The following is a 22,102-nucleotide window of genomic DNA, read 5'->3' on the forward strand; positions in this document are numbered from 1 at the left end:
GAACTCCCCCCCATGTGTGTGTGTCTGCGCGCGCGTGCGTGCTTTATGGCAAGTAGTGAGTTTGACTAAACTCACATTACAGATAGAAATCTTTTAAACTCTAGACTACTCGTGGATGTAGAATTCCGGGTCTTACAGGTATTTTATAATGTGAAAATACGCGCTTATTGTATGAATTTACATGTTGTGTGAAGTGGACTTGATTATGATCATCGTGGACTTTTAACTAATCACCAGATAGCGGTGGAGAAGGTAATGATGATGTGTGTTTTTAATCGATTTCCAGATTTATGCAATTGCCTTCTGAAAATCCGTTTCATGTCAGTGTCTTTAGTATTCAGACAAGTGCATATTTCATGCCTGTGCTCTCAGGGTAGCAGTAGTGTGCTGGCTGTAGCACCGATGCTATAGGATATGTTAAGCTCTTAATAGGCTAATCAAAGAGATGAAAGCGTGTGGTTTTGATTTACTTTTGCTCACTTGGGCCATGCTAGACTCATAATCCTCTGGAGCCTTGTTTATCAGAGTATGTCTGTATATATGGTATATAAGATTGAAGTTCAGTGATTGGGGAGAGAGAACAAGAGTGTTGAATTAAGTATTGGAAAATCTTTCTGATAATATGTGCTATAATTTCTGTTTTTGATAAGCTGTCCACTTGTATTAGGGGCAAAGAGAGCAAACCACAGTAAGAAAGCACACTGAGAGAGAACAAGAGAGTAAGTTTCTTACTCTTGTTTTTATTTGAGCTGCTGGTGCAACGCGTTTGGGCCAAATGCCAACTGTCTGGGTCACACGCGTTTTATCCAAATAGATTTAGCGCTGCTGTCTGGAAATGGGCTGCTGAATGTTAACTTTAGGATCAACTCAACCAGGGCAGCTCAGACTGTTGCCCTCTGTCTGGATGAGATGGAATGGGAAGGGGGGTGGCGTGAGGGTGTGCAGAGAAGGGGGGAGAAAAGGGAAACCAAACCGTTGCTTGGAACTTAAAAAAAAAAATACACTGAATATAACTTTTAATTTACTCCCTTATGTTCAGAGTTTTTGAACTATTTTTTCTTTCTTTTTCATTTCTCTTCTTAAGCTTATATTGATTAGATTGAAATATTTAGTGGTGAATTTGCAGCCCTTTAAAATTCATGACAGGGAAAGAAAGGCAATGTAAAACTGATGCACTTGAAGGCAACTTACAAAATTAATTTTGAAGATAATTATTTTCACCAAAATGGTAGTGCAGTCTTGTTTATATTAACTTGATGCTTAAATGTGAGTAATTAGTGATATTTTTTTTTGGAGTGTACTACATTAAAGCAAATCATTCATTTATCACAAATGGCAACAAATTATTCTGTGTAGTTCTATTATTATTTTTTTGTGATTCCTCAGAGGAAATCTTCCAATCATTAAGGCTGAAATATTGTAAATAATTTTTATGTTTAGTCTAAAAACCTGCAAAATTTATCTCTATTCTTGTCTGTTCTTACTACTTCCTCTTCATTTCCTTAGCAACCAGAAGTAGCTACCAGTGGTTTAGGGTGGGTCTGGGTGCCAAATCTTGCTGTTTGTGATCTTAGCAACAGATGAACTGAGTTATCATATTAAGGAAAGTTAATAGCATATTTGGATTTTGTGGGAAGGGGGAGAAAAAAGATGTAGATAATTTGTCATAGTTTTACAAAAACAAGTCCAAAAACAAAGCTAGTTATCAGTATTTTATGCTAATACAAAGAAAGAAAAAAAATCATTTTTTAAAGAAAAAATGTTTCAATACAAGTAACTTGTTTTTACCTTTAGCTTTGAGAAAATTATGGAATTTAGAGATTTATTTTGAGAAATTTTGTTTTGTATTGTTGCTTTTCTTAATAGATAAATTTTGGTTAAATTTTGTGTTTAATTATACTTTTCCTTGGTGACAAATCTTGCAAAATTTATAAATGATCAAAACTTTTTATAACTAGGACCTTATTGTGTCTTTAGAATATAGTAGTTAACAAATATTTGTTGAGAGAATAAAATTGAAAATGAAATAAAAAATTTTTCATGTATAAAAATAAAGAACCTGAAAGATTCATGATACTGTTGCTTTTTCCATGGAAACCAAATCAGCTTTAAAATAAATAACCAGAATTAAGATGAATGGAAAAAGTTGGGAAATAGTTAATTATGTTTTCTAGCTTCATAACAGTTAATGAGAGGAAATTATTACTTTAGCTACATCACTTGAGTGGAAAGGCAGGCCATAAAGAAAAATCAAGTAAGAAGTTTCAAGTAGGGCAGACTACTGAGAGAATCACTGTAGTACAAGTTGTCTGATATTATTTCTTCTACATAACTAGTGTAGCCTAAAAATATGGAAGCAGTTAAATTATCCTTTAAACTGCTGGCTGGTTTATTTATAGTATTAATAAAAGTCATATACAAAAAATCAAAGTGAACTGAACATTTTTCTTGCATAATTATCATAGCCTAGGTTCTCCACTCTAGTTTAAAAGAGATGGCAGTTTCCACATTGGATCCATGATATTCTACTATTCCACATTTTGTAGGGAAGGAGGAATATGAACCTAGTTTTGAAGGAAAAACTTTGAAAAGTCATGCTGTATAGTAAGAGGGGAGAGATAACTTTTATTTAGTCACTCCATTGAAATATAGACATGCTCTCTTGTGTAATCTAATTTGTTCTCTCAGAAAGTCTTTGTAAGGTAGATATTACTGTCTCAATTTTTGTAGTTGAGAAAACAGATCCAGGGGTTTTGTAGCTTGAAGTCAAACCAGGAGTAACAAGCCTTTATGTTTCCCACAAAATAATAATACATAATTATTAATAATACTGCTGTTCTTATACAACTTAAATGGTTTAATGCATTGTGATTTCTGGATAATTATTAGCATTTTAGTGTTAGGTGAATTTTAAAAGCTATTTTTTCTCCACATATTTTATTGTGGTGTCTAGATTAGCTTTCCCAAGCAAATGTCAGAAAGACATTTCACTTGTTCTGTGTGGGTGACTAAGAGTGATTAGATATGCTAGTTGTAATTTTAATTGAGCTGTAGCCAACTGAGCATTAATATATAGTGTTAAGTTCCTCTCTGACCACTGAGGGTTTAAAAGATAATGAGGAGGGATGGAGAAAGCATTCTTAAGTTATTGAGTGTCCATGTTCCACATACTGTATCTAGTGATGAACAAGACCATATACTTCAGTCTGTTTAATTCAGGAACTCCTGTCCTTTCTATTATGTACCAATGCTTTTCTTACTGGATATATTACTTTAGTTACTCACTTTTACTATTAGTGCTGCTAGCTTAGTTAACTTAGGTTTTTATAGGATAGTGTTAAAAAAGGTAGGAGCTCTGAAACTTCTCAAGAACATGAAGTTTCTCAAGGAGGAAAATGTTCTCTAAATCAAGCCCACTGTCTTGTAACTTTGCCATTAGTTTCAGTCCAAGGAAAGGTGTGGATGATTTAATGTAAATCTATCATGAATGCTAGAAAATGAACTCAAACATGTTAATTATAAATTCCTCTTTAAATGAAGATTAAAATTTAAAGTTAATGGAGGACCCATTTGATGTCAGATGTTATTACTGAAAACATTCTAGTGACTTGAAAAAACTAACACACTAAGGAGGAATGTTATTCATGAAGCAATAATTAAACATTAATATTTCATGGTTAGGTTTGGAGTAACCATCTATGAGGAGGCTGCAAACCAAGACAATGATTCATTTCTTTATTGTAATTGAATAAATAGTAGGATTTAGTTTATAGATTTTAAACTTAAGAGTATATACTTTTTGTCTTGCCTAAATAGAAATAGTTTTAAGATAAAACAACCCTATGCAAAGTTGCTTTAAAAAAACTGTTCATAGTAACAAATTCCACATGTGGATATACTATATAGCATGGTTGTAGAGAACTACTACTGAATATTCAAAATAGTTCCTTAAGCTAGAAGTGTAATATAATACACAAAACTTAGATTTTTCAGCCAGACAGCCATGCTATATAAATATTAACTCACTTGTTTTCTAGCCATTTGATCTCTGTGAGTGGTAATTTCTTCATGTGTTAATTCATGGCTGTATTAGTTATCAATTGCTGCATAACAAATACAGAGTAAATAATTTAGCACATATTCACTGTGCCAGTTTTTATGAGTGCAGCTATGACTAACTGTGTCCTGGTGAGGTTATCATCAATGTATTGGCAAAGACTGAGTTCTTTGCAGGGAGCCTCATTGGTGAAGAATGGACTTCGAAGTATTGTGGGGTAGGATTCAGTTACTCGTATGCTATTGGATGGGGTGGGGTTCAGTTTCTATTTAGTGTTAGGTAGAGATTGCTCTGATTTCTTTTTTGTTAACATCTTAGTATTAATATTAAGTTGCTTCATCTAAGCAAAAGAAACAAAGTCTAATACCAAGATTCTGAGCCAGAGTCTTTTGTAATTGAATCATGGAAGTGGCATCCTTTCAGTATTGAGACATTTTCTTGATGAAAATTAAATTATTCAAGGGATGAGGCTGACAGCAAAGTGTGTCTATTAAGAGACAGCCCTATTGAATTTGGCAGAATCTGTCTTACTACAGGGGTGCTATTACTTTGTAAGTGAACACTGAAGGAAGTAAACTATATTTTCGATATTTTATTCTTGGTCTGACCTTAAACTACTTTTCTATATGTTACTATTTAGGCTTCTGCACAGGAACCAAATTGCCTCTTTCTATTATTACTAATGTTAGTGCCCATTTGCTCCATCTGTACCCACTTGCCGTCTAGGCGTTCTCGAATGAGTTTCTTCTATCAGTAATGATTATCTCCATCAGTTTGACTACTGGGATTCCACTCATTTCCAAGATCTACCTCAGATGCTGTTTTGCACTAGTTTTCCTTAATTCATCTTCACTGACTTAGAGATAATTTCCTTCATTTGATCACCTCTAAGATGTTTTTTAACTTCACTTGGCATTAACTATTACTTTTTAATTTTTCTGTTATATTATAAATTCCTCATCAAGGACAAGGATTGTGTTTTAATCTATTTTGTATTCTGCTATTGTTATATTGTCATTTTTAAACAAAGTGAAAACATATTATTGATCAATGAACTAGCTTTTCCCAAGGTCAGGAGTTTGGTTACTTGTACAGATAAATGTAAGATAAATGTAAATTTCATGTAGTTATGATAACCTCTATTTCCAGCTTTAAAGGGAATGAACTATTACACAGACTTTTATCCTTCTATATGCCTGATTGCATTTTATTCACTATTAGTTTATTTATTCATTTATTTTAAACCAACAAATATGGCAAATATTTATTATGTGAATATTATGCACATTAAATATTTGGGATAATATTTTTAGTATCTTCTACATACCATTTTAATATCATATTTGTATTACTATGTCTTACAGAGGTTATATAACTTTTATTCCAAAGTCAGATATAGTATTATAAAAATCAGATTTTGAGCTGTGGCATATACACAATAGGTACATAAGGATAGTTTTACTTTTATTCCAAGCTGTATTACTTCATGGTTCTAAAGTTATATTTGGACTTTCGTCCTTTTTAGTCACTATTTTGTTCTTAGTGAGCTAGTTTTTAATCCTATAGTTATTTTTTCTTCTGATATGCTATATTTTGGTCAGTCAAATGGTCACATATGTAAATATTTTAAGGCCATGAATTCTAAGTGAGATCATTAGCCAAAAGTAAGATATATGATATAGGATTTGAAAGGTGTAATATTGGAATGAAGTTGTAGAAAGTTCTTTTCTTCTCAAGTACATTATACAGAGTTGAAATTACTTTACTTGAGTTGCTTAGTAAGTCATGTAAGACTTCTAGATAAATTCTGCTGTGGCATAAATTGAGTCAGTTCTTTAGAAGTTTAGGTTGTCATACTACCTAAGTATTCATAGACAGCTGATGAATCTCAGTGTGCATTTGCAGATCTAAGTTGTCAGAACAAAACACTGGTGCCCATAAAGTAGCACAACAGTCTCGAAATATGAATGGGCTTAAAACACTTAGTAGAGGAATGGGAACACATGCTATTTGTCCAGTACATATGATTGACTTAGATTATGCAGTTTGTCTGTTTTTATGTTATGAAAAGGAGGTTAGCACACTATAGCTTTCCACTATTATCTTCAGAGTTTTATTTTTAAAAGAATTATTAGTTGCTTCTTCAGATTTCTTCCCATGATCTCTTCTTCCTCTTTTTTTTTTTTTTTTAATTTCTAAAACATTGTGTATCAAAAAGTACTCTATATTGTTGTTCATCCTAAGGGGCTGCAAACCCTTCAGCTCTTTGGGTCCTTTCTCTAGCTACCTTCAATGAGGACCCTGTGCTTAGTATCCTCAGAGCTCCCAGGGACTAAACCACCAACCAAAGAGTACTCATGGTGGGACTCATGGCTCCAGTTGCATATGTATAGTAGAGAATGGCAAATTGGTCATCAATGGGAGGAGAGGCCCTTGGCCCTGTGAAGGTTCTATGCCCCAGTGTAGGGGAATGCCAGGGCCAGGAATCAGGAGAGGGTAGGTTGGTGAGCAGGGGGAGAGGGGAGGGAACAGGTTCCCCCCTAGGGGAAACCGGAAAAGGACATATCATTTGAAATGTAAAGAAAATATCTAATAAAGAAACAAGTACTCTATAATCTCTAGCTTCAAGGTTCTTTCTATGATTATTTAGTTGTCATGAAATTATCCTGTTAGCCATTTAGGTTTCTGATAATGTGTTAAACTATATTAAGTTATTTTGAATTTATGTCATTTGTTAAGTAGTAAATATGTTTATTCATGATATTTTTCAGTTAATTCAGATTTTTTTCCCTCTAGGTTAAAAAGTGGCCACCATATTTAAGTGACCTATCACTCTGAGCTTTGCTAATGAAAAAAATTCATCTTCATTATTTTCTTCATTTATTGGATTGGAAAAATGAATCCAAACATAGAAGAAAGTGCAAGATGTTGGGGAAGAGTACTTGTTAAACAGTGGAGTATCTAACAACTTATTTGCAAGAAGGTTTAAAGAATTAAAATTGTTATGCTTCGATATTGGTATGCTATTGACTCTCATAGGTAGCCCTCCAAAAAACATTCAGTTTTCCAAATTATGGAAATTTCGTGGAAAACGTTGACTTGGATTTTGAGCCTCATCATGGCTTCATCGGAATTTTATAGTGACCACAGACTTTCATATAGTTCTCAAGGTAGGATTTCTGATTTTGAAACTTGAATAGAAATGATCACAAAATAAAAACTCTGAATATTTAGTTTGGTAAATAGTTTACTGGGAATATTTAGTCAGATGGAGAAAAAGCAAGGATATTATTAAGAGGATGTTCCACTTGCCCTTCTGAGATAATGCTTGACTGGGTTTTAGAGTTGACTATCTTTCTTGGAAGATGATACACTTCAAGCTTGTTCTTTCCCTTTGTCCTAAATCTTAATAGACTCATTCATTGCTAGGGTTTTTAGCTAGATCACTTTCAGATAGAATCCAAATACTTGTATTGTAGAAGAGGAAGAAATCAGATTCATTTTAATGCAGACTTAAATATGAACCCTTTATTTAAAACACAAAGTTATAATAAAATACTTTTCCAAACATAAGGATTTTCATCTTTATCATTTTAATTCAAACAATTGAACTTTATATCATAGAAATGACCTCAGCGAAGAAAGTGCAAAAGGAAATGTCATATTGTATTCCCTGGACCAGTTCATTTCTTATAGAATTATTGAAAGCTACACCTTTTGGATTTTTCTCCCATGAACACCCAGTAACAAATAATTTTTTTGTGCTGATAAAATTATTTGGAAGTATGTGTGTAAAGAGTATACCTTTGAAAGGAGATTGACAAAACCATAGCATTTAGTTGCCTCTTATTCATAAAAAGTGAATCACCATATTTTAAATTATTTTCACTGGTTATAGTTTCATGGGACTTTATAGTTATGGAATAAATTCCATGTGTGGTCACTGAAGCAGTATACTGATAAACTGGTTTCTCCTAGTGGTAAACCTAACTGAATAAAGGTATGGCTAAGAAAGGGATGAGTCACTAATCTAAATAAGAAAACTGTGGGGCTGGAGAGAAGGCTCAGTGGTTAAGAACACAGGCTGAACTTACAGAGGATCCATGCTCAGCTACAAACACCCATATGACAGTTCATATCTATCTGAAACTTCAGACCATGCTCTCTAGTCTCCATGGAAACTGAGTACAAACATGGTGAATACATACACACAAATATATATATATATATGTAGATTAAAATACTTAAGCACTAAAATAAAAGATAACAAAAATTGTTCTCTATTTTTTTGTTATAGTATTGATTTTTAACATCTTATTGGGATATAATATACATATAATACATCCATTAAAGAGTACATTTCAATTGTTGTTAGTAGGTTTTAGAACTGTACAGTATTACCATAATCAACTTTAGTGAATTTTAATATTTTCTTAGAAATAAAAACAAAAATCTGTGCCCATTGAGAGTCACTCCTAAATTCCCTAGTTCTAGACAATTTCTACACTTTCAACTCTTTATCTCTAGGGATTTGCCACTACTTCACCGAAGTAGAACTATGAGATATTCAGTCTTTTTGTGATTGGCTTCTTTTACTAAGTGTAATGATTTTCATGTTAGAAAATGAACTTTGATTAAGAAGTCAATTGCCTTGTTGGCTCACACCTTTAATCCCAGCGTTGGGGAGGAAGAGGCAGGCAGATCTCTTAGTAAGGCCAGACTGATCTACAGAGTGAGTTCCAGGACAATAAGGGCTACAAAAAAAATGCAGTTTTTATGAAAGGCCATTCATTCATGTGTAAGAACACATATCAGTGCTGCTTTCCTTTCCTTTTTTTTTTTTTTTTTTTTTTTTGAGAATAATATTATCTAGCTTATCACAACCTGTTTAGTAATCGTCAGGAGATGCAGGGTTGCATTATTTCATCCTTGGGCTATGATGACCAGTCCTTGTATAAGCATTCACACACAGATGTGTGTGTGTGTGTGTGTGTGTGTGTGTGTGTGTGTGTGTGTGTGTATGTACCTGGGAGTAGAATTATAGCTAATTTATCTGATAATTTTGTTTAATATTTTGAAGAAATGTCAGATTGGTTTCTAAAGTGACCATAGCCTTTCACATTCTTAGTGATGATTTTGTTCTTTGAAGATAGTTTCTTCAGAGACATAGGGATTCTCCATGAACATGTTTGGGTAGCTTACAAAGTTACTTTATCTGAGCTAAACTTTTTTTAAAAATGTATATGTACTTTTTGTTTAGTTTTCATGTAAGATTTTCATACTCCTAGAAGAGCTTTTGAAATCCATTTATTAAAAATTAAATTTAGGAAAGAAGACTAGTCCTTCACAATTAATTTTTTTAAATAATACTGTTTTGAGGAATGAAACTATTGAAATGTAATTTTTTATTTTACTTTTTCGTTCTGTTTACTATATCATTTTTCATTCACACCTTGCATAGAATGGTGTATACTTTCAATTGCATCATTGCTCATGTTGCTACCTCTTTGTTCTGTTAAATGTTCTTTTCTTCCATGTGCTTTTCTGGATCCTCTGCCTTGGGATTACAAAGAGGAATTCCTGACTTATCTTGAACACTACCAGCTAACTATTCCAATAAGAGTTGATCAAAATGGAGCTTTTCTCAGCTTTACTGTGAAAAATGATAAACACTCAAGGAGAAGACGGAGTATGGACCTTCTTGATCCACAGCAGGCAGTGTCTAAATTATTTTTTAAACTTTCAGCCTATGGCAAGCACTTTCACCTAAACTTGACTCTCAATACAAATTTTGTGTCCAAACATTTTACAGTAGAGTATTGGGGGAAAGATGGACCCCAGTGGAAACATGATTTTTTAGACAACTGTCACTACACAGGATACTTGCAAGATCAACATAGTACAACTAAAGTGGCTTTAAGCAACTGTGTTGGATTGGTAAGTAAATATAATTTTAAATTTCTAATGGGGAAAATAAGTTCACAATGTAAATGTCTTTCCTCAGCTTAAAATATACCTGTAAAATATACCTTAAGTAGAAAGATAATAACTTAATGTTGTTCATCATTTCTGTGCTCTTACCTTCATCTTTGCTCTCATAATGTTTATAATGATTTTCACAGGGTGGCATTTTAAACTCATTTAGAGGTAGGAGTGCAGGTGGTGGTGATGCATGCCTTTAATCCCAGCACTTGGGAGGCAGAGGCAGTTAGATTTCTGAGTTCTAGGCCAGCCTGGACTTCAGAGTGAGTTCCAGGACAGCCAGTGCTACACAGAAAAACCTTACTGGAAAATACTTTTTAAAAAGAAAGAGTAGTGACTGAGTGACCTCTCAAGTATGTTTTTATATGTATCATTATCCATGAACAGTTTCAATGCAGGTTTGTCCACATCTTTCACTGGTAGGTAACACAGCTTAAAGTAAGTTAGGATCTACTTATGGTTATGAGTTCGTAGTGCAAAATTTTATACCAATGTCTATGTAATATTTCCTATTTATTTATTTAATTTTTTAACCGGTCAATTAGGGTTTATTTATTTATTACTTTTATTTTATCCAGTTGTTAAACTTTTCTTAGCCCTCCCACAGTTCCTCATCCTATTCCTCCTCCCCCATGTCTCCAAGAGGAGGCCTTCTCCCTACCCACCTCCCTGGAGCCTCAATTCTCTCAAGGGCTAGGCTCATCTTCTCCCAATGAGGCCAGATCATGCAGTCCTCTGCTGTATATGTGTAGGGGGCATCAGACCAGCTGTCTATGCTGCCTGGTTGATGGCTCAATCTCTGAGAGATCTTGGGGGTCCAGGTTAGTTGAGACTGCTGGTCTTCCTATGGGTTTGCCCTCTTCTTCAGCTTCTTCCACCCTTTCCCTCTTCAATCACAGGCATCCCCAACTTTAGTCTAATGGTTGAATATAAGTGAAGACTGTTGATAATCCTTTTTTACTCTGAAAATGGGTTCAAGAGTGCAGAGTACTTAGAAAGTTTGCATAGTTGAATCAATTGGATTCATCATCTAGTAAATCTAGTAAAATGATATCTAGTTCATGGTTGCACATAATATTGATTGCAGATCAAATCTTCCACTTCCTCTCTTGCTTTTACCCTGTTCAGGCTATATAGATATTTCATTAAAACTTCATCTATGTAAAGAACACAAATATTTTCATGTCTTAGTTCTATTTTCTGCAACCATTTTTCTTCCTTACTATAACAAACCCACATTCTTGTTTTCATTTCAGTAGAAAATAGCAATGTAAATACAGTAGAATTTAAATAAGTTTTAAATTTGAGAAAAACTCCGTAATTATTTTTGTTCAGATCTCCTTTTTTTACAACTGCTGAGCAAAATGAGGTAATACTTGTAATTAATACTTTAATATTCAGCTTTAATTTCCATAAAAACATGGGTTAAGTACATTTATTGCTAGTTCATTATAAATAATGTTAGGGCTCTATGTGTAAAATATTTGTTTTTTTAATTTTAGTAATTTTTTGATTGGTATACAAGTCAGTGGGTGCTATAATGGAATCTGGATACATTGGTGTCAATACAGTTTATTTTAATTCACTCCTCTCCTTGACAGCCCTCCTCAGGGCTCCTTCTCCAGCCAGCTGATGTTCTCCCCCTACAACCAGTTTGTCTCTTTTATTTCCTATTACATTTATTATTTTGTTGCCTGGTCATAGCCTTTCCTTCTGCTCTTAGGATCTCATTTCTAGTTTTCTGAGCTATCAACACACAGAAGCACTCAAACACACATACACATACATGCAATTTTAAATTGGGTTCTGCATGTGTGAAAAAATGTGGTATTTCTGAATGTGATTTATTTCATTTAAGACAATGATTTGTAGTTGTATCCATTTTCTTGAAAATACCATAATTGTATCTTTCTTGATGGCTAAAGAAAATTCTATTTGTGTGCGTTTATCATCATTTCTTTTTCTTAAGCCATTCTCTTAGTGGATATCTAGGCTGATTTTGTCTTCTGGCTGTTGTGAGCAGACAACTATAAATGTGGATGTACAAGTATCTTTGTGACATGTTGACTTAGTATATCCATGAGTAGTATAGCTAGGTCATGTTGGTAGATTTTTGGAGGTTCTTCATTCCAATTTTCACTGTAGGCATACACAAGTTTGCATTCCTACCAGCATACTGTATACAGACTCCTGTCATCCATGGCCTTGCCAGCATTACTTTTCAGGGCGATAGCTATTCTACTAGGCTGAGACAAATCTTAAAGAAGTCCTTATATGCATTTCCCCAATGGCTGAGGCTGTTGAACTCTTTTTCAGTATTTTTTGGCCTTTTGCATTTCTTCTATTAAGAACTATCTGTTCAATTCATTATATCGTTGTTGATTAGATGATTTATATGTCAGGTACAAACAGTCTGTCTGATGTATAGTTAGTAAATATTTATTCATTACCATTCTATACATTGTCTCTTTATTCTGGTGATTGCTTACTTTGCTGTATAGAAGATTCCTAATTTCATTTATCACATCTTGAGATTATTTCTTGTACTATTTGGGTGGTATTCAGAAAACCCTTGCCTCTACTTATGTCTTAAATTATTTTTCTATAGCAATATCAAAATTTCAAGCCTTATATCAGTTAAAGTATTTGATCTATTTTAGATGAGTTTTAGGGTAAATTGAGATAAGGTTTTAGTTTCATTTTTCGTGTGGAAATTTCATTTTCCAAGCACAGTACATGTTAATATTTTCTCAACTTGAGACAAAGCTAGAGTCATTTCAGAAGAGAAATCCTTAATTGAGAAAATGATTTTATTAGATGTGCCTATAAACACACTCGTGGAACATTTTTCTGGATTGACCATTGATGTAGATGGGTCCATCCCACAATGGATGTGCATACTATTCACCTCCTGACAACAAACTCTGTGCTGTATTAAAAAAAAAAAACAAAACATGAGCAAGCCAGTAAATAGTATTCCTTCATGGTCTCGGGTTCAGTTCCTGCTTCTAGGTTCCTATTCAGGTTCAGTTCCTGCTTCTAGGTTCCTATTCAGGTTCAGTTCCTGCCTCCAGGTTCCCACCTTGAGTCCATGCCCTGGATGATGGATGATCTGCAAATTGCAAGATGAAATAAGTCTTTGTGCCCCAAGTTGTTTTTGATCATGATATTTTATCACACCAATAGGAACCTAAATAGGGTGCTTGTGGGCATAGCTGTATGAGTTGATTTTTGTGCCCACTATTCAGTGTCACTGATCAAAAGAGCAACCTTTTGCGAGTACTGAATTTTTTTGTTCTTGTCACTTTCTGTGGCTCTTTAATATATTTGCTATTGGGTGTTGTGATATAACTCCTTCTACTGAGATTGATTTTAGCTGTTGCCTTTTGTTCTTCTATAGATTTTTTATAATTATTTTCTCCTTCTGTAAGCAGTATCATTACAATTTTGATGTGGATTGCATTGAGTTGATTGCAGTAGGTGGTATACAGCACAGAAATTTTCACAATATTGTTTTTTTTTTTTTTCAATCCATGAACAAGGGAAGTCCATTTTCAGATGTATTTATTTTTATTCAGTGCTTTAAAATTTTCATTATAGAGGGTTTACAATTTGTGGAAAGTTATTCTTTTCTGGTCGTATTTGAGGGTCTAAATAGTATGTTTGAACGTATAATTTTTTTCTCCAGATGTAGTAAATTTCGGTTATAGTTTTAATAAAGTGTCTATGCCTTTATTGTTTATCTAATTTGCCTCTTCTCTCTCTTTTTTTAAAATTGGATATTTTGTTTACATTTCAAATGTTATCCCCTTTCCCGGTTTCCCCTCTGGAAACCTATTCCATCCCTCCTTACCTTGCTTCTATGAGGGTGCTCCCCTACCCACCTACCCTCCCACCCACTCTCACCTCACCACCCTAGCATTCCTCTACACTGAGACATCAAGCCTTCACAGGACCAAGGGCCTCTCCTCCCACTGATGCCAGATAAGGCCCCTTCAGCTCCTTCAGTCTCTCCCCTAACTCCTCCATTGGGGGTCCCTGTGCTCAGTGCAATGGTTGGCTGCCAGCATCCACATCTGTATTGTTCAGGATCTGGCAGAGCCTCTCAGGAGACAGTTGTATCAGGCTCCTGACAGCAAGCACTTCTTGGCATCCATAATAGTGTCTGGGTTTGGTGTCTGCATGTGGGATGGATCCCCAGGTGGGGCAGTCTCTGGGTGGTCTTTCCTTCAGTCTCTGTCCCTGTATTTCCTTTAGACAGAAGCAATTATGGGTTAAAATTTTGAATATGGATAGGTGGTCCCATCCCTCAACTAGGAGGTGGGGGGACATGCCTAACCTCTGGATATGGCCTCTTCAGGTTCTCCCTCTCTTTCGTGGGGTATTTCAACTAATGTCATCCCTGTGGGGTCCTTGCTTTCCTGGCATCTGGGACTTTCTGGATGCTATCCCCAGTTTCCCATCCCCCATTGCTAAGCACCTCTGTTCAATCTCCTCCCATACCTGATTCTTCCCCTCTTTTTCTTCTCCCTCTTCTCTTTTCCTCCCAAGTCCCTCCCACCCTCTACTTCCGTTGATTATATTGTTCCCCATTCTAAGTAGGACTAAAGCATCCACTCTTTGGTCTTCCTTCCTCTTGAGCTTCATGTGGTACATGAGTTGTATCATGGGTATTCCATGCTCTTTGCCTCATATCCATTTATCAGTGAGTGCATACCATGTGTGTACTTTTGTGACTGAGTTACCTCACTCAGGATGATACTTTCTAGATCCATCCATTTGCCTGCGAATTTCATGAAGTCATTGTTTTTAATAGCTGAGTAGTATTTCATTGTATAAATGTACCACATTTTCTGTATCCATTCCTCTGTTGAGGGACATCTAGATTGTTTCCAGCTTCTGGATATTATAAATATGGCTGCTTTGAACATAGTGGGGCATGTGTCCTAATTACATGTTAGAACATCTTCTGAGTATACGCCCAGAAGTGGTATAGCTGACGGATTTCCAGAGTGGTTGTACCAACTTGCAATCCCACCAGCAATGGAGGAATGTTCCTCTTTCTCCACATCCTCACCAGCATCTTCTGTCACTTGAGTTTTTGATCTTAGCCATTCTGACTGGTGTGAGGTGGAATTTCAGGGTTGTTTTGATTTGCATTTCCCTGATGACTAAGGATGTTGAACATTTCTTTAGGTGCTTCTCGGTATTGGGGATTTGAGTCCATTGATGTTAAGTGATATTGAGGACTAGTGATTGTTGCTTCCTGTTACTTTTGTTGTTATAGGTGGAATTATGTTTGTGTGGCTATCTTCTTTTGGGTTTGTTGAAAGAAGATTACTTTCTTCATTTTTCTAGTGTGTAGTTGTCCTCCTTGTGTTGGCGTTTTCCATCTTATTATCCTTTGTAGGGCTGGATTTGTGGAAAGATATTGTGTACATTTATTTTTGTCATGGAATATCTTGGTTACTCCATCTATGGTAATTGAGAGTTTTGCTGGGTATAGTATTTGCTGGGTAATACATACATACGTACACACACACACACACACACACACACACACACACACACACACATATATATATATGGCATTTGTGTTTTCTTAGGGTCTGTATGACATCTGCCCAGGATCTTCTAGCTTTCATAGTCTCTGGTGAGAAGTCTGGTGTACTTCTGATAGGTCTGCCTTTATATATTACTTGACCTTTTTCTCTTACTGCTTTTAAAATTCTTCTTTGTTTAGTGCATTTGTTGTTTTGATTATTATGTGATGGGAAGAATTTCTTTTCTGGTCCAATCTGTTTGGAATTCTGTAGGCTTCTTGTATGTTTATGGGCATCTCTTTTGTTAGATTAGGGAAGTTTTCTTCTATAATTTTGTTGAAGATATTTACTGGCCCTTTAAGTCTTCACTCTCTTCTATACCTATTATTCTTAGGTTTGATCTTCTCATTGTGTCCTGGATTTCCTGGTTGTTTTGAGTTAGGAGCTTTTTGCATTTTGCATTTTTTTGGACTGTTCTGTCAATATTTTTTATATTACCTTCTGCTCTTTTCTTCACACCCCAGAGTTCTTGAAACTGTCACCATGTTTTTTTATTCTGTGTATGTGTGTGAGACAGGTGAGATTGAGAGGGTGGTGAGGGGGGAGGGAAGAGGGAGAGAACAATATCTTATAGAGCAACTTACTTCTGTGGGCTCAATCTTCAGTATTACTAGGAGAGGTGGAAATGAATCACTGTGATAAGAATAATATCAAACTACATAAGATATATATTTTTTAAAATCAGTAACAGTTAACTAATGTCATCATATTATGTGATGATAGCACTGGAAATGCGAAAAACCAAATGACAGTGTGTTATGAAGTTTAAAATTACATAGGCCTAACAGGAAGGAGACTGAGGAAGGGAGAAAAATGAAAGTGAAACAAGGTTACAAAGATGAAAAGAGAAAGAAGGGTGTTAGAGGTGGATATATCTAGGGGTTGAGAAAAGGGAAAGACATTAGAAAACAGAAGTAAAGAAGAACTCTTTCCTCTGCTCAGAGTTTAGAAGCCATAACTATATGACCATGGAAAGTAGTCAATAAAATAAAGCCAAAATACTAGTAAATATAGAGAATGGGTAGGTAATACAGACTAAAATAAACAAAGAAAATGAAAAAAAATGCCAAAATGCAAAGTTGCCAGAGTGGAAAAAATATACCAACAAAATTAGAGGAATATATTAAGAAGAATAGTGAATGGAAATTAAAAAAAAAAAAAGAAGTAAAGTCCTGCTAAACATAAAAGAAGGAACGAAGCAAGGAGTATAGCTTCTCTCCGGGTACTCACAAATGGAATGGAGATTGTGAGCTATATTCATAGAGGGATGGTGAAGTCATTTGATCTTGGTCTATGGTCTTGTTCAATTTGTATTGGACATATATCGATGTCTGTCAGAGCCATCTTTACAATCACTGTCTTCTTTTTTAAAGATTTATTCATTTATTTTATATGTAAGTACACTGTAGCTGTGTTCAGACACCCCAGAAGCAGGGGTCAGATCTCATTGTGGATGGTTGTGAGCCATCATGTGGTTGCTGGGATTTGGACTCATGACCTTCAGAAGAGCAGTCAGCACTCTTAACCACTGAGCCATCTCTCCAGTCCAACAATCACTGTTTTCTTTGCTCTCAGGTGCCTTTGTTGGCCATAGCAAGTTTTGCACTCTGTAGACTGGGCTGAAACTTGAATCTTCCTGAGACTCTCTAGGTTATACCCCTTGAGTGGCTATTTCAGCTGGGTCATATCTCCAAGTGTGTTGAGTGTATGCGAGTAACCAAACGCAACAAGATGAGTACAAATAGATCTGCCTTTATACTTTCAAGGCCTGCTGGTGGAGGGATGATGCCATATATATCATATACATTCCTAAAATTTCATTCTTGGGTTCAACAGAAATGAATGACAGTTATATGGCTCAAGAATTAGATACTCCTCCTGACCTCAGGTTCAGAGCTGTGAAATTCTAGTTCCTGTCTGTTCCTGGTCAGACATTGGTCTATCTCCCCTTATATACTTCCCAGACTGAATCGGCCCTCTGCCACCTGTACCTTTTGCCCATAAGGTCTGGCTGTCATTTTCCTTAACAACTGACTTACTGGGCAGAGCTGTGTTAGGCCAACAACACCAGCCTGTATATGTTGCTTGGTCTTGGGCTCCAGGGATTCCTTTCTTTTTAACAATATATTCTGAAGATGTTGTTCATCTGTTATCCCCGGAGTCACATTGCTTGTCAAAATGATATTTCTATCTGACACTAACCTGTCTATTGGTAGATTCTCTGACCCAATGAAATTCATTACTGCATTTGAGGCTTAGGGTTGTGGGCTTGTTTGAGGATAGACCTCTCCTCATTTGTTTGCTTTACTTTTTCCAGTTTATAATGACTATTTTGTTATTTAGAAAAAAAAGCTACAACTTCTTTACCATCTGTCTAGTATTGTGTATTTTCCTTTTTTTGTTTTTTTGTTTTTTTGTTTTTTTGTTTTTTTGTTTTTTCTTCGAGACAGGGTTTCTCCTTGTAGATCTGGCTGTCCTGGAACTCACTCTATAGACCAGGGTGACCTCAAACTCAGAAATCCACCTGCCTCTGCCTCCCAAGTGCTGGGATTAAAGGCTTGCGCCACTACCGCCCGACTGTATTTTCTTATATTGCTTAGGGTATATAATTCTATTATTAGTAGAGGCATTTTACTTGGAGACTACTAGTTAATTAATTCTTGAACTACTATGATCTTAAGATGTTTCCCTGTTCCTAGATTAGAGTCACACTTCTTTTCTGGTTTTATATTCTGGTTTGTTGAGGGAACATCTTCAAATACCTACCTTGAACAGCACTTGAAAAGTATGATTTCAGAGTATTTGTCTAATTGAAAGTGACTTTATGTTGCTTTTATAGTAGTTACCTGACAGTGGAATTTTAGGTTAGGAATCATGTTCTCTACAAACTGTATGGTGAGAAGTAGTGATAGATTCAACATCAAATTTATTCATATGGTATTATATCATTAAGCTAAAAATACTTATTGATTCATTTTGGGTAACAGAAGCTTGTTACTTTTAATTTAATTTTTAATTAAATATATGCTAAATTTATCTTAGTGAATATATATATATTCTCTACTTTATCTTTCCTGGTTCAGGACTTTCAGGTATGTGACCACTTTCTAGTTCTTTAAAAAAAGTATATATATATGAATATACATATATGTACATATGTGTGTATATATATTATGTATATACACATATTTAAAATGTGTAAGTTTTGAAATTAAAATATTATTATATCATTTTGTCCTCCCTTTTCCTCTTTCCATGCTTCCTGTGTACCCCCTTGCTCTCTATCAATTTCAATTCTTGGTCTCTATTTCTTTTAATAGCTGTTTTATCTGTGTAAATATGAATGTATATTTCTAAATACATAAATACAACTTTCTCAGTCCATATAATCTTACATGTATGTATATGATTCCAGGGCTGATGAGTTGGCATTGGAGAATCCAATTTCTGCCCCTCTCACCATTACTTAGTTACCTGTAGTTCTTTGTTTAGAACTGGGCCCCATGAGATGCTCCTCTTCCATGTTAGCATGTCTATTGGTAATGTCCTTGTTTAGGTCTTGTTTAGGCGGCCATGCTGGTGAGATTTCAAGGGTGTAGCTTCTCTGACATTTCTAGGAAATATAATCTCATAGCACAGTCCCCTTTCTTCTGACTTTTAACCCCTCTTCTGTTATTATCTCTGGGCCTTAGATGAGGAGTTATGCTATAGATTTGTTGTTTTCCTGTCCATTTCAGGGATTTCTGACCTCATCTTAATTAGTTCTTCCCATATGCTTATTCTGTGTTTGGCTTTTTCTTGTCCCCCTTGATCCCGAGGCCACAATGAGCATTGTAAGTTACTTATTTGAAGTCTCTGAGTTTTTAATGCTGGCACTTGTAGCTCCATCCTTTCCTCTTAGAGCTGTTTTCATAAGTTTTGATATGGTGTATTCTCATTTTCATTTGAATATAGGAGTGCTTACACATCCCTCTTGGTTTTATTGATGACTTATTTTGTCATGTAGTAATGAGTTGCTCACTCTCCATGATTCTGTATTCATTATGTAGCTTCTCTTGGTGTTGATTTTCATTTGTACTTTATTATAGCTGGATAGAATAAAATAAATCCTATCAATTTTCCCGGTTGTGTCATATTTATGATGTATATTAGTGAATGTTCCAGAAATTCCTCAGAAGATCTGTATTCTGCAGTTTTTGGGTAGAATGCCCTGTGTAGAGGTTTGATAGGCCTATTTGATCTGTAATGCTATTTAACTCTGATGTTTCTCTGTTTCTTTCTTTCTTCCTTTCTTTTGATAAGATGAGCTTTTACTGAAAATAGGCTATTAAAGTCCCCCATATTTATTTTGTTGATTTTAATCTGTGTCTTTAAATCTAGTAGTATTTATGTCATGTTGTTGAATTCACTTATGTTTGGGGAACATGTTTAAAATTGCAGTCTTTCTGATGGATTGTTCATTAGATCAGTATTAAGTGACCTTTATTTCTTTTGACTAATTTAGGTTTCAAGTCTATCTTCTCAGGCATTAGAACAGTGACACTTGTTTTTTTCTTGTTTTGTTTGCTTTGGATACTTTCATCCTTTTCTACCTTATAGTTTCATTTACATTTGATTAGGAAATGTAACACATGTAAATTTCTTTTTTAAATCGACTCTTCTAAGTCTTTTTCTTCTGATTGGAGATTTGAAAGTTATTGATTTTGAGAGTAATCATTGGAAGTATGTGAAGTATATGTTAATTTCTGTTGTATTCCTATCTTCATTTTATTTGTTTCTCTGTGTTCTTACTTTTAATTTATTTGGTGTTTTTCTATTCCTTAGTTAATGGCCTAGTGTGGTTTATTCTTTCATATAGCTTTATAGGTATATTTATCTTTCTCGCCAGTTAGAAGGATTCTCTTAAGTATCTTCTATAGATCTAGTTTAGGGTTCATCAATTCCTTTAGCTGGTTTTTATCATGGAAACTTTTTCTTTCTCCTTTGAATATGATAGATAGTTTTGGGTGTAGTACTCTATGATTTCAGTTGTTCTTTTTTAGAGCTTGTAATATTCATTCTTAGTCCTCATGGCTTTTAAGGGTTTTTTTTTGATGGTCCTACCCTTTTGAGTTTATACTTTTTCTTTTACAGCTTTAAATATATTTTCTTTGCTCTGTATTTTTAGTATTTTAACTATAATAGATCATGGGAATGGTCCTTTAAGGTCTTGTACATTTGGTATCAAAATACCTCTTATACTTGAGTGGGCATCTTCTTTCTTGGATTGGAGAAAATACTTTTCAAGAAATTCATGCCAGGGGCTGATGAGATGGCTCAGCGGGTAAGAGCACTGACTGCTCTTCCAAAGGTCCTGAGTTCAAATCCCAGCAACCACATGGTGGCTCACAACCATCCGTAATGAGATCTGACGCCCTCTTCTGTGTCTGAAGACAGCTATAGTGTACTTATATATGATAAATAAAAACCTTTTTTTAAAAAAGAAAGAAATTCATGCCATTAACATATTCTTTTTTTGTGTGTGTTCATGCATTGATGTTCATTGTTTTCTATATAGCTCAAATGTTCCATTGCTCTCTAACTCATCTTTGTCATTGTTTGAATGTTTCAGTTACTTTGTATTGGCTTTAAGCCTGGGTATTCTGTTCTCTTTTTGATTAATTCTATTAGTGATGTTGCTTGTGTAGCTTTTAATCGACCCATTGAATATTTTATTTCTAATATTTCAAGCACTTTTTTCCAGAATTTCTTTTCTTTAATTCCACCTTCAGCATGTATTGAGGACCTATCCTATATTATTAACACATTTCATTCAACTCCTTTGTTTTCTGTTGGAATTTGTTCAGTACTTTATTTGTGTACTTTGAATTTTTTAAAATATGCTTACATTCATTCCATTGAATCCATTGTCTTGATTTTCATATATTTGATCTCACTGGAGGAGATCATTATACATTTAGTTAACTTTGGAGGAGTCATAATGCCTTTGATTTCATCTAGTTGTGTTTTTGCATTAAGGCTCATGTGTCTTAGATAGAAAATGGTCCCTTGTTAGATATTTTCCCCAACTCTTCTTTCAGTGTAATTGTTTGCAGTGCTATAGAGGGACTGTGTTATAATAGGGTTGAGCTAGATTTGTGTTTAGGGAACATGACATAGCCTTTTTTATTTTTCTGAAAGTAGCATACTCTGAAAAGACAGTCACTATCACAGGATAGAGCCACTGTAATCATGCAGTAATAGTCAAATGACAAACAATGCCTTTAAAGTCCAGTCACTCTAGGAAGTAAAGAAGGACTAATGTATATGAAGATATTATTTATTGCAGATATGCTAGAAATACACATATGTGGATATACATATGTGTATGAATTTGGCTAAAGGTAGACTAAGAAGAGAAACATCAAAAAATGCAGTCAGGGCCAGGGTGGTGGCACAAGCAGAAGCAGGTGGATCTCTC

At 34.8% G+C, this 22,102-nt stretch overlaps 1 protein-coding gene across 7 annotated transcripts in view; it reads left to right on the forward strand.

Annotated features, from left to right (window-relative positions):
* Nucleotides 1-13: 13 nt before the first annotated feature.
* The window catches only part of Adamts6 (ADAM metallopeptidase with thrombospondin type 1 motif 6), a 235,161-nt gene continuing 213,072 nt past the window's right edge, over nt 14-22,102 (forward strand). For 5 of the 7 annotated variants that reach the window (XR_004115934.1, XM_031360640.1, XM_031360642.1 and 2 more), the window contains exons 1-3: nt 36-252; nt 6,854-7,227; nt 9,630-9,994. Coding sequence is in view for 5 of the 7 variants with exons in the window: in XM_031360640.1 (XP_031216500.1) it covers nt 7,131-7,227; nt 9,630-9,994 (462 nt within the window). In the remaining 2 variants the exon portion in view is untranslated. Of the gene's footprint in view, nt 253-6,853; nt 7,228-9,629; nt 9,995-22,102 lie in introns of all 7 variants that reach the window. The other 2 variants (XR_004115935.1, XM_031360639.1) reach the window with 1 other exon arrangement.

This window comes from Mastomys coucha, unplaced genomic scaffold (assembly GCF_008632895.1).
Source record: "Mastomys coucha isolate ucsf_1 unplaced genomic scaffold, UCSF_Mcou_1 pScaffold8, whole genome shotgun sequence".
Classification (NCBI taxonomy): Eukaryota; Metazoa; Chordata; class Mammalia; order Rodentia; family Muridae; genus Mastomys; species Mastomys coucha.